Source organism: Pecten maximus, chromosome 11, assembly GCF_902652985.1.
Source record: "Pecten maximus chromosome 11, xPecMax1.1, whole genome shotgun sequence".
NCBI classification, from domain to species: domain Eukaryota; kingdom Metazoa; phylum Mollusca; class Bivalvia; order Pectinida; family Pectinidae; genus Pecten; species Pecten maximus.
In genome coordinates this window covers 10,906,008-10,926,524 of record NC_047025.1, presented here as the reverse complement: position 1 = coordinate 10,926,524, position 20,517 = coordinate 10,906,008, and the positions used below count along the sequence as shown (strand labels likewise).

Sequence of the window (20,517 nt, the reverse complement as noted above, 5' to 3'; positions counted from 1 at the left end):
ATTTAATAAAATATTTAAAATCATAGTTCATCATATTCACCGAAACATTTAACATCGAGGTTCATCATATTCAATGATATGTTTGTTGAATAACATGTTCTTAATCACAGTTAGCATATAATATTATCAAAGTACACTGTGACCGTCTGAATTTTGAGAAATAGATACATGATTAAGTAATTTTAGATAATTGGATAAATAAATTCAAAACTTAATCCAATTACTTCCTAAATCTCCTCTTTTGCCATTTTTTACGTAAAAATGAGCGCGAGGGCTCCCATGTAGAAGAAACTACTCAATATTCTTTATTATAATATTTGAAGAGCCTATGTGACAAGCATGAACATTTTACTTCTTAAAAGAGTAAATTCCTAGCGAATATATTTGATGAATAAAAAACAAAACTAATTTCTACCTTGCATATTCCATAAAGAATGATCTTCTGAAATCAATATTTTTCAAAGCTAGATCAATCATTGACAAATATATTTTTTGAAAATTTCCAATTCCTAGACATCATATTTATCTAATATATAAACATTTTTATATCATGAAATTAGATATTGTCTAGCATAATTGTTTTATTAAAGTATACATTCAATGTAGATCGGAATCTTGGATGAGGAGAAACTACAGACCATTTAATTACATTAACTCTTTTCTCTTCATAATATTTCTTGGCACTAATATTATGGAGTACAATTTAAATATGCACCATTTCCACAAGAAACGCAGTGTATTTCACATGCACATGTAAAGAACAACATTGGCAGAAAAAAAAACACCAGGGTCGCCAACCCGCGGAGATGAAATATCTCATTTCAAACAACCACCCAGTAAAAAGTCCCAGTGATCAATTTCGACGTATAGTTTTCACATTTGTATGTATTAAGAGGATCTTTGCTATTTTTGAAAGTATTTCGACTACTTATATTGCAGCTTTCAAAACATTAATTCTGCATTCAAAATAATGAAATACAGTAGTTGAAATTCCAGCATTTTTCATAATTTTAGTAATTTTAAACTAAAGAAATCAGGCGAGTTTGGCGACACTGACATTAGAAAAAATAATGTAAATTAGGTTTCAGCTCTCGAACGGTTTTTTTTTTTAGAAGGGGCAATTTGAAAACGACATAATTCGTATAAATAAAGTTCATTTTCATATACAATGTATGGAAGCACTACAGTGAAAAATTGTAAAATTTAGAGTACATATTCATAGAGTGGTTTCTTTTACATTGTTTGATTTCAAGCCATTTAAATTCCAATCTTCTTTCCATGGTCATCCTAATCGAGGTAAAGGTCCCTCTATTTCCCCAAGTACAACATATACATCTGACAGATAAAGGAATAAATATATATATTTTCTAACTGTTGGGACGATTTCATTTAAAGAATTTACCTACAAATCTATTTTCATTTAATAATCCACTTTTCCTTCCAGTTTCCTTTTTTTTAAGCATCAATGCAAATTAATGTGTGTAAAGAGATTCATGCTTGATGTAATATGAAAAATAAATAAAATTAATAATGATATTGTAACTATTTGCCTACATATTTTCATCGTCGTGTTGATAGGTCATCTTCATAATCATCGTCATCATCGTCGTCGTCGTCGTCATCATCATCTCCATACATTGTTGACTGCAATTAAAAAACATATGATGATGAAACGACAAATTTGAACATTACCTATCTGTGGCAAAATGGAGGTTTTATGAAAAAAATGTATACATAGAAACTTCCAATACATTTGTAGAGCGGAAATACATTTCAGGTAAGATTATCATACAATCACTGATGACAAAATCAGTGATAGTTCAAGTATACTTTAATATTAATAGTTATTCTTTATAGAAATCGGAAAAAGAATAAATAGCTTTTAAAAATGTTAATTGTATTCATCCACATAGATACATTGTATTTATTGATTATACAAATACAGTAGTAATATTAATTTCCTTTAAAGTTGAGGTCAATGAAGGAAACCGATAGGGATTTTCAGGTGAAATTTAACACTGACTATACAGGATAGTCACAATTCAAGAGCAAGAAAAAGATTGGCAAAAGTTCCCTCCTATACCATGATAAGACAATCATGTCTTAGATTCATTAATTTCCTTAATATCAAATTTTTTAGTCCATCACAAGGAAAAAATTCAATTATATTGATTTTCTTGGTCAACCAGGGGAAAAAAAATATCAGAAGGCGAATATTTCATGAATCATAAATATAAGTGGGTGATTAATTGTGACAGTTAGTAGACAGACAATAGCCTTTGTGTGATGTAAACAATGCCTCTGAGAGTACTAACCCCTCTGGTGTTGATGCGTACGCGTCGAGACCCAGACATTGACGAGTCGCCATATGTGTCCCCGTATGTATCCGTTTCCATGGATCCACTACCTATTGTGGTGGACATCCCAGAGGACGTGCCTGTTCCGATACTTTCCAATGTCCTGTTGTACTCCTCTGGATTCATACCTTTAGCAAGCCGTAGCTTCCGTCGGAATTCCTGTTTATATAAAATAGAGTTTTGTTAACATTTTCAACTAAACCAGGCTGAAATAATCAGTGATGTGTTATTTGTCTGAAATATGAACCTCTTCAATCTGAAGACTTGTCTAAACAATTAACCTGTATAATTTGGGGGCTTTCCTCAACAAGACATAAAATACCTTCCTATGAATATTTTTACCAAATAAAAAGTACAAGACAAGTCATTATTCATCAAATGTAATTTTGTCGCTGTAACTATATCAGATGATGTAAACAGAAAATAGGATAAAGGTGACCAAGAAAGGTGTTGGCTGTAGTGTAACCAATGTGGTGATTGAACAAGAAGCATTACATATTGAAGTTTTAATTTAAATATACCTGTACTTTCCCTGTGTATCGTTAACAACCATTTGCCTCTATGTATACTGTAAAAACTGTCAAGGCTACTGAAGGTACCAAAGAATAGTGGCCTTCATTTAAATCTAATTTAACTAACAGGTTTTATTTCCAATATTTACGGGCTTGCAGAATTTGAGTGGCCTTTTACATTTTCCATAGGAAAGCATTTATCATATTTAAGGGGAAAATCTCAGTTATCAAAGGAAATCACCTTAAATTCTGTGATGCTTTCCGATAGGTAAAAATTTAAATATGGAAACTCCTCAAGTTAAGAAATATCCTTATGTTGAGGAATATTAAAGAAACTGGCCAAGTGGCCTTTATAGACAGGTATTTTGTAATAGTTACTATTACAGGTTTGACTGTGTCTTACATCTAAATCTCTTTCCTCGTCTACTAGTGCTAGACTTTCAAAACACTTGGAATAGAATTCCAAAGCTCTGGCATGAAACATCATCTCAACATTCACAAAGTCCATCATGATATTCTGTAAAGATAAACAAAACAAAAAAAACAATTGTGAGAATTCAGATTAAATACTATGTTGACAAAAAAGGATTTTGAAAATCTTTTATTTCTCATTTCTTTCAAACTGCATAAGGATGGTGGCTACTGGAACAGGGCAAACTCAAGGGCTGACTTATCATACCATTTTTCTAAAATGTCCTGTCCCAGACACATTGACATGACATCTCCCCCAGTCCATCATACATCATCCCAGCACTGGAATGAGCCAGTAATAGTGGGTTTTTTACATCCGTACTTTTGCTGAGAGGGGAACGTTAATATAATCATCCCCTTCCTTAAGGGTGTTACAGTGTTACAGAGAAATCTCCAACCCGAGTTGTGACATTCTTGGTTGTCTTATCTGAAGCTCTGCCAAGCACTAGACAATTAAGAATAATCACCATGAGGGTTGGAGATTTTATCATCAAGTCCGGTGTGGATCATTATTTTTTTCCCAACCAACTATGTTATAACACCATGTCCAGTTGTTCAAATAATTTTTAAAAAATGAACCCAATGTTGACATGATTAAATTGTCAGCATGACATCATTGTATTTGCCATGACGTCCTTGTATTGTTTCCAACATATGCTATAGTCATAACCTATGGGTTGATAGAGCAATCATTCACAGGGATAAAGGGAGACAACTCTGAAAATGATCCCAGAACAAGAGCATCATCTATCTTACAGACTATGGTTGATCAATGCCTTTGAATAATATTCGTCACTTTCCTTTAAAGGGTTCACTTTCAGTTTCAAGGCCAAATGTGAGGCAGTGTCAAAGGGAAAAAAAAATATTTTAGATTTAACACAGAGAAGAGATAAAGATCCCAAATTTTTCATCCCTTACTTATCATGAAATGGCAACAGCAGGCACAATTCTACACCCAACATACAGGGCATCAAATGGATGAAATGCTGCATTACATCCCAATGATGACCTCAACACAAAAGAAAAAAAGACAACAAGTATACCTTGAGGTCATGAAGTCGGTTTTTCTCAAACAAATCTAGCTGTGACTCCAAGGCTTTACTTCCTATAGAGGCGTCAGCAGATGCTTTCTGTACTTCTGTTTCTGCCTGTAGACAAAAATTGTCACGAACATTTTAACATGTCTTCTTGTAATTATTGTGTGAATGTATAACATATCATCTCAGGCCATGCTTTATCTCAATCTACTTGAAATTAGAGGAAAAATTCCAGAAGTTCCAGAAGTTAGAATTTCAATTCAATTTGAAAAAACATGATATTTGTCTACTCACAATAATTAAAAAATTCTAGTTCAAATAAGATTTCGCACAAACATACTGTAGACATGTATATTCTAGTGGTAAACTTATTTTAGCGCTTTTAGAATTGAAATCTTTCTGCTAAATTATGATTGTACTAATTGTGCTTATTTTGCTAATTGCAGTTTCTGTATATTGTTTTTTATGGCAAGTACTGAAGGTGTGCCGATCCATCATTTCTTCAATCTGCTAAATTCAATTATATGTGTACTCTAAAAATCGCATGAGCGAAAATGATATGTTTACAGTGATCATTCCAGATGTCAAATTCTAATGCGATTCTAGCCCGAGTTTCCTCTGGTCCTTACACCATGTCTTATGTCAGGGCCGAGAAAACTCAAGCTAATGTGATCCTTACTAAATCTTTTTTCAAATATCTTTGAATTTAATTAGCAGAACAATGGATTTTTTTTTTATGTTCAACAGATACTAAAATGACATAAAAATTACATTAAAATCGCATTACAATCTTGCTATGGTTTAATTTCAAAGCTTTAATGTGACAATGATTATACTTCCCAGAGTTGAGTCTCGATGATGTCATTCTAAAACGATAGTATATGCAAAGTACTCTGACAGTTTTCAAAATTTGCACTTACCCGACTCTGACAAACAGTTAAGGAAATTTATATAAACATGTAATGTACCAGGTAATAGTTAGCTGGCAGGTTTTAAGGTGTTGCACTCCCAGTTTGAGTATAACATAATAAGTTTTAGACCTCTAGCTATATATAGATAGGTCTGAAAATTATCTTATAGCTACAGGTAATGTTATAAAATGTAAACAATATGACAACAAGTCTGAGACTCCTATTTAGGTCTGAAAATTATTTTAAAGCAATTTTTGTAAATTTATTTAACAACAATTGCAAAACAGTTATATCAACTTATATTAATCATGCTTGTTGGCCCAGATTGAAGCGTGTGAGGGGTCTTACAGTGGGAGGAAACCAAGAACAAACCCGAGGAAACCCACGTACCTTTTCACCTCTGATCGGGGAACTGAACTATGTTTGCCTTGGGTGAAAGCCAAGTGTATAAATACTGTGCTAACTGACCACCTAAGCTATAGTTGATCTATGGAAACACTTTTAACAGTCTGCATCTTGTACCAAGACAACTGGAGTTTGATTTTCCAATAAGATCGGTGTCCTCTCATTACCGGTAATCCTAATTAACATTACATTATAATGTATACCAGGGTATGTGTAAAAGGATACAATTTGATGAGCATCAGCTGGACTTTTCGTTCTCACTTTCTGAAGCTGTTGTACCATTTTCTGTTCCTTTTTGATCGCTGTGAGTTCTGTCTTCACACCGGACTATCAATAGAATTCCGAAATACAGTTTGTACATAATAATGAAAATATACGAAAAATAAATTATGAGGTATTTTCTACAAATGCATGATAATGAAAATATACGAAAAATAAATATTTTCTACATCTCCACAAGAGGAAATATCACAGTAATCAGGAAGTCAAAGAGTGAACGAAAAGGAGCTTTAAACAAATTTCTCAATTATTCTCCTTTTTTGTGGATGGAAAAACTTGCTTGTACGTAATATGTATCTAATATTTATATTATTTTCTCCGAGTCCTCATGATACTGACCTTGACCTGTTTACAGATATTTCCGTAATCACTCAGCGGACGTAACACTTTGGATTCTACTCTCTGAATCTGTAATGAAAATAGAATTATTAAAATCAGTATTAATTCCAGGTATTCGATTGTTAACTAATAATATGAAATGTTTTCTGTCAGATTTAAATCAATAACAAAAAAATTAAATATGCAAAATTGCCAACTGGCTGATGTATATGTAATGATGAAAGAAAAACTAGTGATAGTTACATAAATGCGTACGGTAATTCTGTTTAACTAGAAATTTGTCATTTGAGAAAAATCTTTCAAAGCAAATGTTTCCAGCATTAAATCGTCAGTGGACCTAGATACACTGTATATATAAACTTTAATTAAAAAAATTCACAGTTCTTAGAATTGTCAATCTAATTTCAATCAGTCTTGTGATTTCCGCTCCTCCTACACTGTGTATCGCAGTGTATCGTAGAGGAGGGGAAATCACAACTCTAATTTTATTTAGATTGCTAGAATTGTATACATAGAGGATCTTATAGGAGTGGATATGTCATGGAATCTATTAAAAAAGTTCCATGATTTGATATGCCATGAGCCTTTAGGCAAATTTCAACTTGGACAGTATGTTTTTCTCTACAGACACAATCATATAACTTTGTATATTTATTGCGACATCATAAAGTAGTTATGACATCAGTGATCACAATTGTGTTATCATATATACTGTATACACTTGTCATATCATTTATTTATACTGAACATAAAGTATAACGTACCGTTTTTTTAGTAAATAATTTTTAATTCACAAAATATTGCAGGACAACGAAATAGCATTTGAAAACATTTTTATGACTGCGATAGATATGGTGGGCTTATTATCAGGTATGAGCCCATTTCTCTGATAAATACTGTAATACTTACTGACGCCTGTCTGTAATCTTGTATGGCAGACAAGTTTTCTGAGAAGTGTAACAAGCCGTTCTTTAGTGAGTGACTAATGTCTTCACTCTTTGCGTAGTCAATCAACTGCTTTGCCAGGATATCACCTAAGTTAGAAACAGCATTTGTAATCATAGAAATCATGCATGTGTGCCAGAATATTTGATCAGGGTCATTCACATGCTTGCAATTATCTTACTTTTACAAGCTCACATATGACACCACTGATGTATCTCTTTACAGGCTGAACTATCAAATGGACCATGGCAAGAGAAACATTAAATATTTTTATTAAATTCAATAGAATCAACAACAAATGAAACTGAAAGATCAATAATATTTGGATTAAAAACATATCATACCCTTGTCTCTCATTTTTGCTGATTTTCTGTTCATGGAGCCGACTGTTTCACATAGCAGACCTAGGTGTTTTTCTGTCTGACCGACACGAGCTTGACAAAACTTTGCTTGGTTTTCACTACAAAATATTGACAATTACATAGAAAATTAATTAAAGACTAAAATCATATACACATATACAAAATAATTTCATATGTATACCAGTTGTAAGAATAAAACAATGCTTATTGATAAAATTCAAGAAAAAAAAACCTAAAATATTTCTGTAAAAGTCCTTTAACACAGCATGCTGCAACAGTATCAACATATATTGGATAATGGATATGCAGGAATAAGCAAGCATGCATAAAAATTGGAGTGCATTGTGGGTGTTACAGTGCATTGTGGATAATTACATCTGCATTGCCAATATATATGCAGAATTGGTAGCAGCCATGATACTGCCCAGGACAAAAATGTGACAAATTCATTAAAAACATATATACATGAATATACCTGTAAGAAAAATGAATGAACATCTCATAATCCAGAAAAAAAGCAGGAAGTGATGAAACATGACATCATTTAAATGGTCACACAATTCGTACAATTTATACATAAATGTAAGGATATCCAAAACCAATACCATCAAATACCCTAGATAGACATACAATGTAAAGGCAATATTACAGTATTCAACCTCAAAAGTACACTCACATCTGTATCTGATAAAGATGAAATGTGTGCTTATTTAACCTGAGCTAGGAGATAAAATAGTTCACCTCACTGAGCTGCCAACACAATCTTCAGTCTTTTTTACAAAAGAAAACAACATGATTTCCTTTTAAACCCGATTCCACAGGGATTTCCTGTTTTAACCAAGGTTCCAGATGGAATTCCTGTTTCAATGAAGATTCCACAGTGAATTCCTGTTTTATCCCAGATTCCTCAGGGAATTCTTTTTGAACACAGATTCTACAGTGAATTCCTGTTTTAACCCAGATTCCACAGGGAATTCCTGTTTCAACGAAGATTCCACAGGGAATTCCTATTTTAACCCTGATTCCACAGGGAATTCCTATTTTAACCCTGATTCCACAGGGAATTCCTATTTTAACCCTGATTCCACAGGGAATTCCTGTTTTAACCCAGATTCCACAGGGAATTCCTATTTTAACCCAGATTCCACAGGGAATTCCTATTTTAACCCAGATTCCACAGGGAATTCCTATTTTAACCCAGATTCCACAGGGAATTCCTATTTTAACTCAGATTCCTCAGGGAATTCCTATTTTAACCCAGATTCCACAGGGAATTCCTATTTTAACCCAGATTCCACAGGGAATTCCTATTTTAACCCTGATTCCACAGGGAATTCCTATTTTAACTCAGATTCCTCAGGGAATTCCTATTTTAACCCCGATTCCTCAGGGAATTCCTATTTTAACCCCGATTCCACAGGGAATTCCTATTTTAACCCAGATTCCACAGGGAATTCCTATTTTAACCCTGATTCCATAGGGAATTCCTATTTTAACCCCGATTCCACAGGGAATTCCTATTTTAACCCAGATTCCACAGGGAATTCCTATTTAACCCTGATTCCACAGGGAATTCCTATTTTAACCCTGATTCCACAGGGAATTCCTATTTTAACCCTGATTCCTCAGGGAATTCCTATTTTAACCCAGATTCCTCAGGGAATTCCTATTTTAACCCCGATTCCACAGGGAATTCCTATTTTAACCCTGATTCCACAGGGAATTCCTATTTTAACTCAGATTCCTCAGGGAATTCCTGTTTTAACCCCGATTCCACAGGGAATTCCTATTTTAACCCTGATTCCACAGGGAATTCCTTTTGAACACAGATTCCACAGGGAATTCCTATTTTAACCCCGATTCCACAGGGAATTCCTATTTTAACCCTGATTCCACAGGGAATTCCTACTTTAACCCTGATTCCACAGGGAATTCCTATTTTAACCCCGATTCCACAGGGAATTCCTATTTTAACCCAGATTCCACAGGGAATTCCTATTTTAACCCAGATTCCACAGGGAATTCCTACTTTAAACCAGATTCCACAGGGAATTCCTATTTTAACCCTGATTCCACAGGGAATTCCTGTTTTAACCCTGATTCCACAGGGAATTCCTATTTTAACCCTGATTCCACAGGGAATTCCTACTTTAACCCTGATTCCACAGGGAATTCCTGTTTTAACCCAGATTCCACAGGGAATTCCTGTTTTAACCCTGATTCCACAGTGAATTCCTGTTTTAATCCTGATTCCACAGTGAATTCCTACTTTAACCCTGATTCCACAGGGAATTCCTATTTTAACCCTGATTCCACAGGGAATTCCTACTTTAACCCTGATTCCACAGTGAATTCCTGTTTTAACCCTGATTTCACAGGGAATTCCTATTTTAACCCTGATTTCACAGGGAATTCCTATTTTAACCCTAATTCCACAGGGAATTCCTACTTTAACCCTGATTCCACAGTGAATTCCTGTTTTAACCCTGATTTCACAGGGAATTCCTATTTTAACCCTGATTTCACAGGGAATTCCTATTTTAACCCAGATTCCACAGGGAATTCCTGTTTTAACACAGATTCTACAGTGAATTCCTATTTTAACCCTGATTTCTTTGGAATGGTTTTAGTAAACCCAACACCACTTGTGATTTTGCACTAAGTGCAATTACTAAGTTGATTGTTAGGAGTCCTTAGAAGGGATTAAAATAATTAAAGAAAGTCAAAACGGATTTATTTATTTATTCATAAATATGGTTATCATCTACGAAGCAAAAGAAATATTAATTATAATTATATAGAGAATTTTGAATTAATAAAAGTTCAATAATTTGATAAAATAATTCAGCCATTATGAACATGACATATCAAATAATTCAATGAGGCTAGAATAATTATACATGTGTGGGTTTCAGTACTAACTTGAAGTTTTCTCAAGACCTGCTCTAGATCTATAGGCAATAGTTTATATGTACTGTTAAAGTTATAGGTGCCTGCAGGCAGCAATGTGAATTGGTTTCTTAAGAATAAAACGTTTTCCTGAAAAATTCAGGGAAACTGAAGCACACATCTATTATTTTTATTTGGCCTGAGTTTGATATATTCTACATTACAAAAAAATTATAGATACTCATCACAAAGCTCATAATATTATAATCAGACATCATGAGAAAACTAGTATCATACAATAGCAGAATGTACTTTAATCATCTTAAAAGTTCTGAACTGCTCAAGTTATCTCCCCTTGAAATATGTATAGACACCTTAAAAGTTCTGAACTGCTCAAGTTATCTCCCCTTGAAATATGTATATTCACCTTAAAAGTTCTGAACTGCTCATGATATCTCCGCTTAAAAAATGTAAAATCACCTCAAAGTTAAAAGTTCTGAACTGCTCAAGTTATCTCCCCTTAAAAAATGTAAAATCACCTCAAAGTTCTGAACTGTTCAGGTTATCTCCTGTTATAACAGCATAATCAACTTAACAACTCTAAATTACAACACTTTCATTTCTGTTATTTTGTGTCATGTTTCAAATCTATCACCAATATTGATTAACTGTAAAACATCAAATACAGTGTTCTATCAAAATACCATTCAGATAGTCCATTTTACAAAACTGGTGTTTATATTGTGAACACATAAGGAGACTTGCAGAAAAGGTACCATACACCCTTAAGTGGTAAGCATATTGCAGGTACAACATGGTATTACACTAAACTCTGGGATCATGAAATAGTCTGATTTTAGGATATCTAACGAAGGAACTTTTCTTTGAGAAATCTGTCAATATTTAATTTTTAATTACATCAAACAACAAAATTATTTATATCTGTTTACACGGAAGACCAAAAAATATTTGTGTGACTGGAAGATTCATTTAAATATGTTACATATATAAAACTAAGTTTGGAAGCCCAGGGAAACAGCCGCAAGAATGAGAAGTTTTGGCATTTGCCTGATTGTGAAAATTAGTTGTCCTTGATGCTGAACAACTGAATTTTACCATCCCTGCTATATGTTTATATATAACATTAGAAAAAATTGTGATTTACAAATTTACATGTACATGTATATCTAGATTACTTTATGATCCCAGAGCAAGATTGTTTTAAACAGTTTATGTTTGTTATGTAGCCTGGAACATAATAATGGTAACAATTTCCTTTAGGAGAAAGCTGAAAATAATTGAAAACAATACTGAATTGTCTACCAAATGGAGTTACGCGAGTCCAAACAACACTGTTTCTTCTTTTTTTCCCTCAGAGGTTATATTACTATCAGATTAATAGATTACAGAAAAGCATTATTTTTGGCGATAATACTTTGTTTTTACTAAGCAAAAAAAAAAAAAATGAAATAAAATTATACTAATCAAAAGACAACAGGATAAGTATATATACAAAGGTATTGAAATAGGGAAAGTGGAAACAAATTTTTTTTTCATGGGACATCACAATCTGGTCAAAATTATTTTTATTTATGAATAACTCAGGGTTTCCTTTGAAGCCATCCCCATAGCTTTTTGAAGCATAGAAAATTGAAAGGACCAGGGACCCCATTTTATCTGAAAAGGACCCCATTTATGAAATGCCCAGTGCAAACTCTGAATTAATTGATATACTTTGGATTGTCTAGGGTTAAAATTGTAACTTTGATCTAGCCTACATAACAAACAGTTCATTGTTTACTAATTGTTTCTACTGGTCTGTGCAGAGTACCTGTAGTACAACAGATATGATGATAATACCCAAATGATATATGAAATATAGTGTACACAGAACTTACACCTGTTTCTCAGACGAAGTCATCGGTAGTGATGATCCACTGTGAAATGAGAGGTTAAAGGTCAGGCGATGAAGATTATTCTCTATACATGTACTAATGATTACTTCAAAAGTTGTTAATTTCAAGGGTTTCTGTTTTTGCCATTTTCAAGGATATAATGAAATCACAAAAAAAAAACCAAAAAACCATGGAAATGAATTTATAATATTGGAGAACATTTCTTTGAAGAAATTACTGTACATTTCATTATTTCTGCAAAAGAATATTTTTGAAAATTTTGATGTTAAATTGCGAAAATGTTAACAATTTAAAAAAAACAACCTTCACAATATATACAGTAATGTAAGAATCTGGAGGTCAAGACCTTTGGGTTTAGGCTACAAATGCTACATTAAATTAAGCCTATAGCTGCAAAAACGCAAACTAATTTACAAAAACTTAATCCTTGATGGTCACTACCCAACTATACCTATCCAGCTTAATTGTCTATGTTGCCTAGAGCTTTTTACAAATTGTATAGTATACAATTCATTTTGGTCTGTTTGAATTCAATAATTTGATAAAAGTTTTTACAAATTTGTCTTTTTATTTTAAGAGATCGAGTGGAAGGATTTTGAATTACATGTTTATGTATACATGATATAGAACCTGGTTTTCTAAGGATTTTTGGGTGTTTCCAGATTGATATCAAAATTACTAACACATTTTTATTTCATCTGGCTTATATGATGACTTCATTCCAATGGTGAATGATAATAACTTGATAGCTTTATTGGTCTTAATCTGGAAACACCTAGGAACATACTTTTTCTTTGGTAGTCCTACAAAGTACATGTATAGTATGCCCTCGAAGGTTCACCTTCATATTGTGTATTTAAGAATTTGTCAATTATTACAAAATATTCAACATTTATCTTTAATATTAGTGGAACTCTATTGATAATATAAGTTTTAAATATCTGCTGATAAGCAATAAATATCACAATAAATGAATAATTAATTCAAAGTTTCCCCATGTTTTGTTGATCTTTTAAAAATCTTATATTGGCCAACTAACATTGTAACTCCTGCCATAGTTAAAATGGGGGACCGTGTTTATGTGACCTGATGATACCTGATACAGATACTGAAAATAGTTCCTCTGGAGATTTTAATCACATGATTCACATTACAAATATGACTGCAAAATGTTTTCAAAATTGGAGCTGGATTAACAAATGATTAATTATTTGATTCACCTGTTTATGCATGATAACATGAATCCCTGTATGGTAAGGAAGGTCAAAAAATTATTCAGGTTTCAATATACATTGTATGTGTGTTTCTATCCATACAACAGTACTGAATAATTGGAAAGGTATGCCGAAGAGCTGACCCGAGTTGTTCGGCCTTGATTTTCGCCCCTTTCCACTATGGCAGGAGTTCAGATGTTAGTCAGCCCATATCAGATTTTTAAAAAGCCAGGAAAACATCACTTAACTTTAGATTATTGAATCATTAACATTATAACATTCGAAAAGAAAAAGTACTGATTTAGTAATGGCATAAATCAAATACATATTTATTTTAGAGGAGACTTGTGGTAGAACCCTAATAGATTTTAGGAAGGTAAAATGTCGAACAGCAATGTCAGGGTATTCAGCATTTCTATAGTATCTGATACTATATAATCAGTACAGATATAGTAGACTTACAAAATTGCAGTGAGATTTTAAGAAAAAATATAGGAAAATTCTCAAATGCTGACCCAAAATTTACTCAGTCAGCTTTCGAGTAATAAGCATTCTATTTCTTTATATCGTGTTGACTGTTTGCAGAAGGAATATTAAAGATGTTCATAGGGGGCGGTACACAAGATATATCGGTATACAGTCTAGGAGTACATAATGCATGTTTTAGTATTACGAAGCTGGTATTTCCGACATTGGACACTTTCTGGAACAAGTCATGATGTTCAAGCTTTGAAAAATAAATTCTCTTATTAATGCACTATATGCTTCAGAAGTTCAAAGTTATAAGAGCCATGCATATTAAAATATATTAGCAATACTAAAATAGCTGAAAATATATCGAGATGCTTTGCACAGACTTGTTTGTAGTTATTGCAATAAAGGCGTCAAATTGAATTGTCTTGCACAATGCACACATCATGCCCTTCAAACTCACAGATTGCAATTTTAGTCAACTTACTTTGATGGAGATGTGTTTTGACGACTCATTTTCAAATATTTCTGCTTAGATGGGCTGGTTGTCCTGAAAACAAACCAAACATTCCTCCTATCTAATTTTGGTTTCTCTCACAAAAGAGTTCTCAAAAGACAACTAAATACAAGTTACCTCCCCTAGACCGCTACAGGTACCCGTTCATCAATGTAGACTATGATGAATACAGTCGGTACATAATGATATTATAACAAATCAACATTAGCTCTAATGAGCTATTAAAACCGACTTCAACAGTAAAAGACATGCACAATTATAAAATGTAATAAATAAAATAAAAATAAATAAAACATAAAAGCATACACATGTATTTAGCTGATTGTAATAAAAAAAAAAAACATTGTAAAATTTTAAAAACAGATAATTGCAGAAAATAATTGTTTGGAAATATATTTCTTGGAGTTATCTCTTTAGATGTAGCAGAAGCACTTCACAATGTGGATATAAAACATTAAGCATTTAGCTTACTAAGACACTTAAAAAAATTATTTTGGAACTTAAAACATTGTTAAATTGTAAAAAAAAAAAAAAAAAAAAAAAAAGATAACTGCAGATGATAGTTGTTTGGAAATATATTGGAAATATATTTCTTTGGAATTACCTCCTTTAGATATAGCAGTAGCACTTTACAATATGGAAATTAAACATTAAGCATTAAGTTTATTTCGGCGAAAAGTAAAAATTAAAAAAAAAAAAAAGACCGCCTGATGTTATGTGTATGACTATATGTTTTGTCTTCATGTGCTGCATCTGCATTGTGGCCCATACCAGCTGTTTGTCAGTGATTTGAATAGTGTGAGTAAAGTTGTTGTTCTGAAGTGGTCTGGTAGGGCATTCCAGATTTTAGGTGCTTCTGACCGAAAAGCTTGCCATGTTTTGTTGTCCTAACAAGTAGTATATCTGCAGTGTTGTGATATCTGAATGTGTATGTTTTTTCTGTGATATTCATTAAGTGTTTGCGATTTTGTAGACATCTATCGCGAAATTCCTGAATCTCCTTATTCTGAGTGAGGGTAATTTTAGTTTAAACAATATTTATTCAATATTTACATGTCATATATATGATACATAATAATAAAAGGATTCAGAAAAAAGTATGAAAATACTTATTTAAATCTGTCTCCTTAAATAATAGATTGGCGGGTGACAACACTGTATAGCCATTTATTAGTCAAATAGTATAACTTAAAAACAAAACTATTGATGAGAGAGAGAGAGAGAGAGAGAGAGAGAGAGAGAGAGGTGGGAGAGAGGGGAGAGAGAGATATAATGGGACCTAGTGATACTATAGGTACTACATAAGCATAATGACATAATAAAACATAGTGATATAATGTAAATATACAGCACTAGTGACCTCTTGGGACTCGTAAAATGGCACTATTAATTTAAAAAACGTTTGGTTTTTAAAATATAAAGTTGGATGCAATGGAAAATATTTTCATTCTCTGTAATCGATAGATTTGGATTTCCGTATAGAAGCATATCAAAAGTGTAGTCTATTGGTAGATCTACAAAACATTCGTTTCTTACAATGGTATAGTTTGGACAAGACAATAGAAAGTGTTCAGTGGTTTCATACGCTTGTCTACATGAACATACAGGGCTGTCGATAAGATTACGACTAAATAGATGGGCATTTAGAGAGCTGCAATTCATCCTCAATCTAGCATGATGAACCTGATCAGAACGTTTCCCATAACTATAGTAAGGAGGGACTGTCGGTGAGTGTCTGTGTAGGTATTTTTTCAGGTTACTAAGGGAGGGGCTATTTTTAATATCTGGGGGTAGTGAGTTCCACAGGTCAATAGAAGAAGGGAGAAAAGAGTTTTTATAGAAGTTCGTTTTACAGAATACATTATTTAAGTTATCAGCGTCGCGTGTGTTATATTGATGAACGTCCATTCTGCGTTGAGGGAGTAAATAAGAAAGGTATGGGGGAGTGAGGTCAAAAATCATTTTGTGTACCTTAACAATTTTCTTCACTTTACGGCGATATTGTAGAGTGTCCCACCCAGTTTCTTCATATAATTTAGCATGGCTTGTAAGTTTGGTCCCACCCGTTATAATTCTTGCAGCTTCCAGTTGAATATTTTCTAGAGATTGACACTGTTGAATAGTAATATTATCCCAGACGATATCCCCATATTCTAGTATGGGCCTGATAAAGGAGAAGTATAAGGTTTGAAGTGAATTCCTATCTATTTTAAATCTGAAACGTCTCAATATGGCTAGTTTATTTGATGCTTTTTTAATCATATAATTTATATGTTCAGACCAAGTACCGTCATGGGAGAGGAATAGCCCTATATGTTTATGATGTTTGACCTCACTAACAGGAACGTTATTCATGAATAATGTAGGGTGACGGGATTTATTAATTTTCCTGCTCACTAAAAGAGATTCGGTTTTTTCTGGGTTAAACTTAACCAACCACTGTTCAGACCATTCATGTATTTTCCTTAAACAGTCATTTAACATATCAGCACAGTGAGTGGGAGTATCTACTATAGCATAAAGAGAAGTGTCGTCTGCAAATAATTTTATTTTGGTGTTGATGCCTTCAACAATATCATTAATAACAAGAGGCCAAGGGCCTCGTAGCTCTCTGGACGTTGATTTGAAATTCAGCTTGTTTGTATATACAGTTACGTGCCAATTTCAGTCTTTCAATTTTTGTTTTAATTTTGCTATATATTCTTTGTATTTTAAACCTTTTCCATGAATTTGCCTGACTTTGTGTATTGATCGTTTTAAATGAAATTTTGTACTCTTAAAGATAATTGTTTCACTGTTTTCCGATGTATATGACTAGAGGAATCATATTTTTTTACAATACCTAATTTTTTGAACGCCATTTTGACGTTATTTTAGTAACGTCATATAGAGAAATGGCGTCACGGGGAAATTATCTGTGTAGACAATTCTGTATTGCTCCATAAATACTCAACGGAAAAATAAATAAATATTATGAGAAGAAACTATGGACATTTCTTCATAACATGACGAAATATTGTCAAAATCTGTTCATAAACAATGTCAGGAAATTTCATTGAAAAAATGTGGAAATGCAAAGAATATATAGCAAAGGAAGAAAAATTGAAAGACTTTTGGCACGTCACTGTATTTGACCATTCTCTGCATCAATAAACAAGTGGCCCAGAGGGCCTGTATTGCTCACCTAATTATTTCATGCATTATATGTTTACATCAAGTAAGCATGTTGATTTGAGAAAATCATTTTGGATCATTTTTGTTGATTTTTTGTGTACTTGTAGAGATTTGTCTTCTGCATAATCTCATAATACTTTCACTTTTTCCCGGTGTGTATAAACATAATTCGTAATTTATTATTTTAATATGATTTTATTTCGTTACAGAATTCCAAAAAAGGGCGTCACACGGAAGTTAACAATGCAGAAAAGTCCTTGCTATCAAGAAATTAAGTTAATATTTTGAGAAGACACTATGGATATTTTATAACAAATGGACAGATTTTGTCAAAATCCATTCATAAACAATGGAAATACTAATGTTTCATATCAGTGTTTGCCAGGGACGTATACGTATACCTCGCGAGACTCTCTGTATACTGTAGCAGACGACATAATGTATATAAGGTAACACGCATAGCAGCAAATTTTTGCAGCGGCACAGGGAAACGTGTGTTTCAGCACATTACTATATACACATTACAGTGGGTTGATATAGGAACTTTGCCTCATAACTCCTCAGAATAACGTTCGGCATGTCCCTGTGACACCAAGTATGTCCAAAATGACACCCTAAATTGACGATTACTCGAAAATGAAAACATTAAACAACTCAAATTTCTTGTCAAATCTCGTTCGTGTCGACCCCAATCATGTGTCTTGAAATCCATTCTGACATTCCCACTGTTTCTGATATCCTCTGTCCACAAAATGTTAGTAATTCTACTTCCGGCAAAAACATGAGAATGACTGCGTAAGCTCTCCTGGACTCCGTCCAGAGAGCTAAAAATCAAAAACAATAGAGGGCCTAATATTGACCCCTGGGGAACCCCAGCACTAATTTCCATCCATTCGGAAGTCTTACTATTAACAACAACTCTTTGCTTCCTATTATTTAAATAACTTTGAAACCATGATAAAAATCTTCTACCGATGCCTATTTTGCGTAATTTGGAAAGTAAACCCGTATGCCAAACTCGATCGAATGCCTTACTAATATCACAAAAGATCATTCGAATTTCTTTATCTTTGTCTAGTGCTGAATAAATGTCATTAGTAATTGCAATTAACTGATTTACTGTAGAGTCGCCAGCTCTGAATCCAGACTGAGACGGTGATAATAGAGAATTTTCAGTAATAAACTTATAAAGGTACTTAAAAACACATCTCTCCATTACTTTACCTACTATTGAAATTAAAGATATTGGTCGATAGTTTTTGAGAAGAGAAGGATCGTCTTTTTTAAACACATGGGTAACATTTGCTAATTTCCATGTACTAGGAAAAGATGAAGTGGCTAAAGAATAATTAAAGATTATTTGAAGGGGATAACACAAAATTGCTGCCGCTTCCTTAAGTAGTCTTGGATTTACAAGATCAGGTCCCACTGCCTTGGAACAGTCCAGATTAGATAAGACGGAATAAATGTCATTTGTTTCAATATGGATATGAGTAAGCAAAGGTTCATTGTTGTAAGTGGGTGGAAGTTCTGCGTTAGTATCATCGACAGTGGAGTTAAGACAGAAAAATTCATTAAATGCATTGGCTATGTCAGAGTCATTGGTAAGAGTAGACGTGTTAGTATGAATGGGTGGTATATTACTCTTTTTATTAGAATTTAACATCAGTTTACCTACCGTTTTCCACCAAGATTTCCCATGTGTTTGATTACCAAGTATTCCGCAAAGTTTACGAATGTAGATATTTTTTGCACTACGTATTAAACTTACACATTTGTTCCTGACTCTTTTATACTTACTCCAATCCTCCGCAGTTCCTGATCTCTTGGCTAATCTGAATAATCTTTTTCTTTTCCGACATAATTTACGAATTTCACTGGACATCCATGGGGGTTCTCTGGTGCGTATTGTTACTAATTTGTTAGGAATACATTCCTTAGCAGTATTAATAAGTATATTAGTAAAGGAATCGACAGAGTCATCAATGTTAGCATTTGTTAGAATAGTATCCCAGTCAATATTAGTAAGTTTCTCTCTATACATGTCGTAATTACCCTGATCAAACAGCCATATTTTACGTTTAACTGACGACTTTTTCGGTACAGATACATTTAAGCTACCAAAAATGGGGCAATGATACCTCAGAGGTTGGTCTAGAAAACTTTCACCTACAGAGCATTTATCAATCAACTGAGGGTTACTAACACATATTACATCAAGTAGAGATGAGGAGTTTTCAGTATAAAATGTAGGAGACGATATCATTTGGGACAGGTTAAAAGTTTGGAGAAGTTCGTGTAAGTGCGAGACTGATTGATTGTTAGTAAGATAATTAGCATTCAGGTCACCGGTTACAATAATGTTTTCACATCCAGTGTTAAAAGCTAGTTCTATAGATCGTGAAATATGGTCCCATTGAGAGACCGGAGAATTAGGAGGCCTGTAGAAAGTGCCGTAGAGTATAGAAGTTCCTGATAAATTTAGTTCAACCCAAACACATTCTACAGAGGGAAGCTCTAAGTCAGGGCGACGCTTAACAGGTATGTTGGTTTAAACGTACACAGATACTCCCCCACCGACACGATCTGGTCTAACGTGGCAAAAAGGGTCGCAATAGCCAGGAAAGGTAAAATCAACTAAATTATCATTAATGGAGAGCCAAGTTTCAGTGAAAGATAAAACACAGACGTTGTGTAGTTCTGTAAATAATATAGCCA

General features: G+C 33.3%; 1 protein-coding gene across 2 annotated transcripts; it reads right to left on the bottom strand.

Annotated features, from left to right (window-relative positions):
* Nucleotides 1-1,110: 1,110 nt before the first annotated feature.
* On the bottom strand, nucleotides 1,111-14,690 carry LOC117337573 (protein FAM92A-like). 2 transcript variants are annotated; one of them, XM_033898614.1, is made up of 11 exons: nucleotides 14,596-14,690; nucleotides 12,406-12,444; nucleotides 7,601-7,716; nucleotides 7,221-7,345; nucleotides 6,312-6,380; nucleotides 5,919-6,020; nucleotides 5,298-5,303; nucleotides 4,384-4,488; nucleotides 3,273-3,386; nucleotides 2,316-2,516; nucleotides 1,111-1,644 (listed from the first exon to the last, which is right to left on the bottom strand). In XM_033898614.1, the coding sequence occupies exons 1-11, from the start codon at nucleotides 14,622-14,624 to the stop codon at nucleotides 1,561-1,563; spliced, it is 990 nt and encodes a 329-aa protein (XP_033754505.1). In that variant the 5' UTR covers nucleotides 14,625-14,690; the 3' UTR covers nucleotides 1,111-1,560. The 2 variants fall into 2 exon arrangements, with proteins under 2 accessions (XP_033754505.1, XP_033754506.1); XM_033898615.1 differs by lacking the exon at nucleotides 12,406-12,444.
* Nucleotides 14,691-20,517: the final 5,827 nt, after the last annotated feature.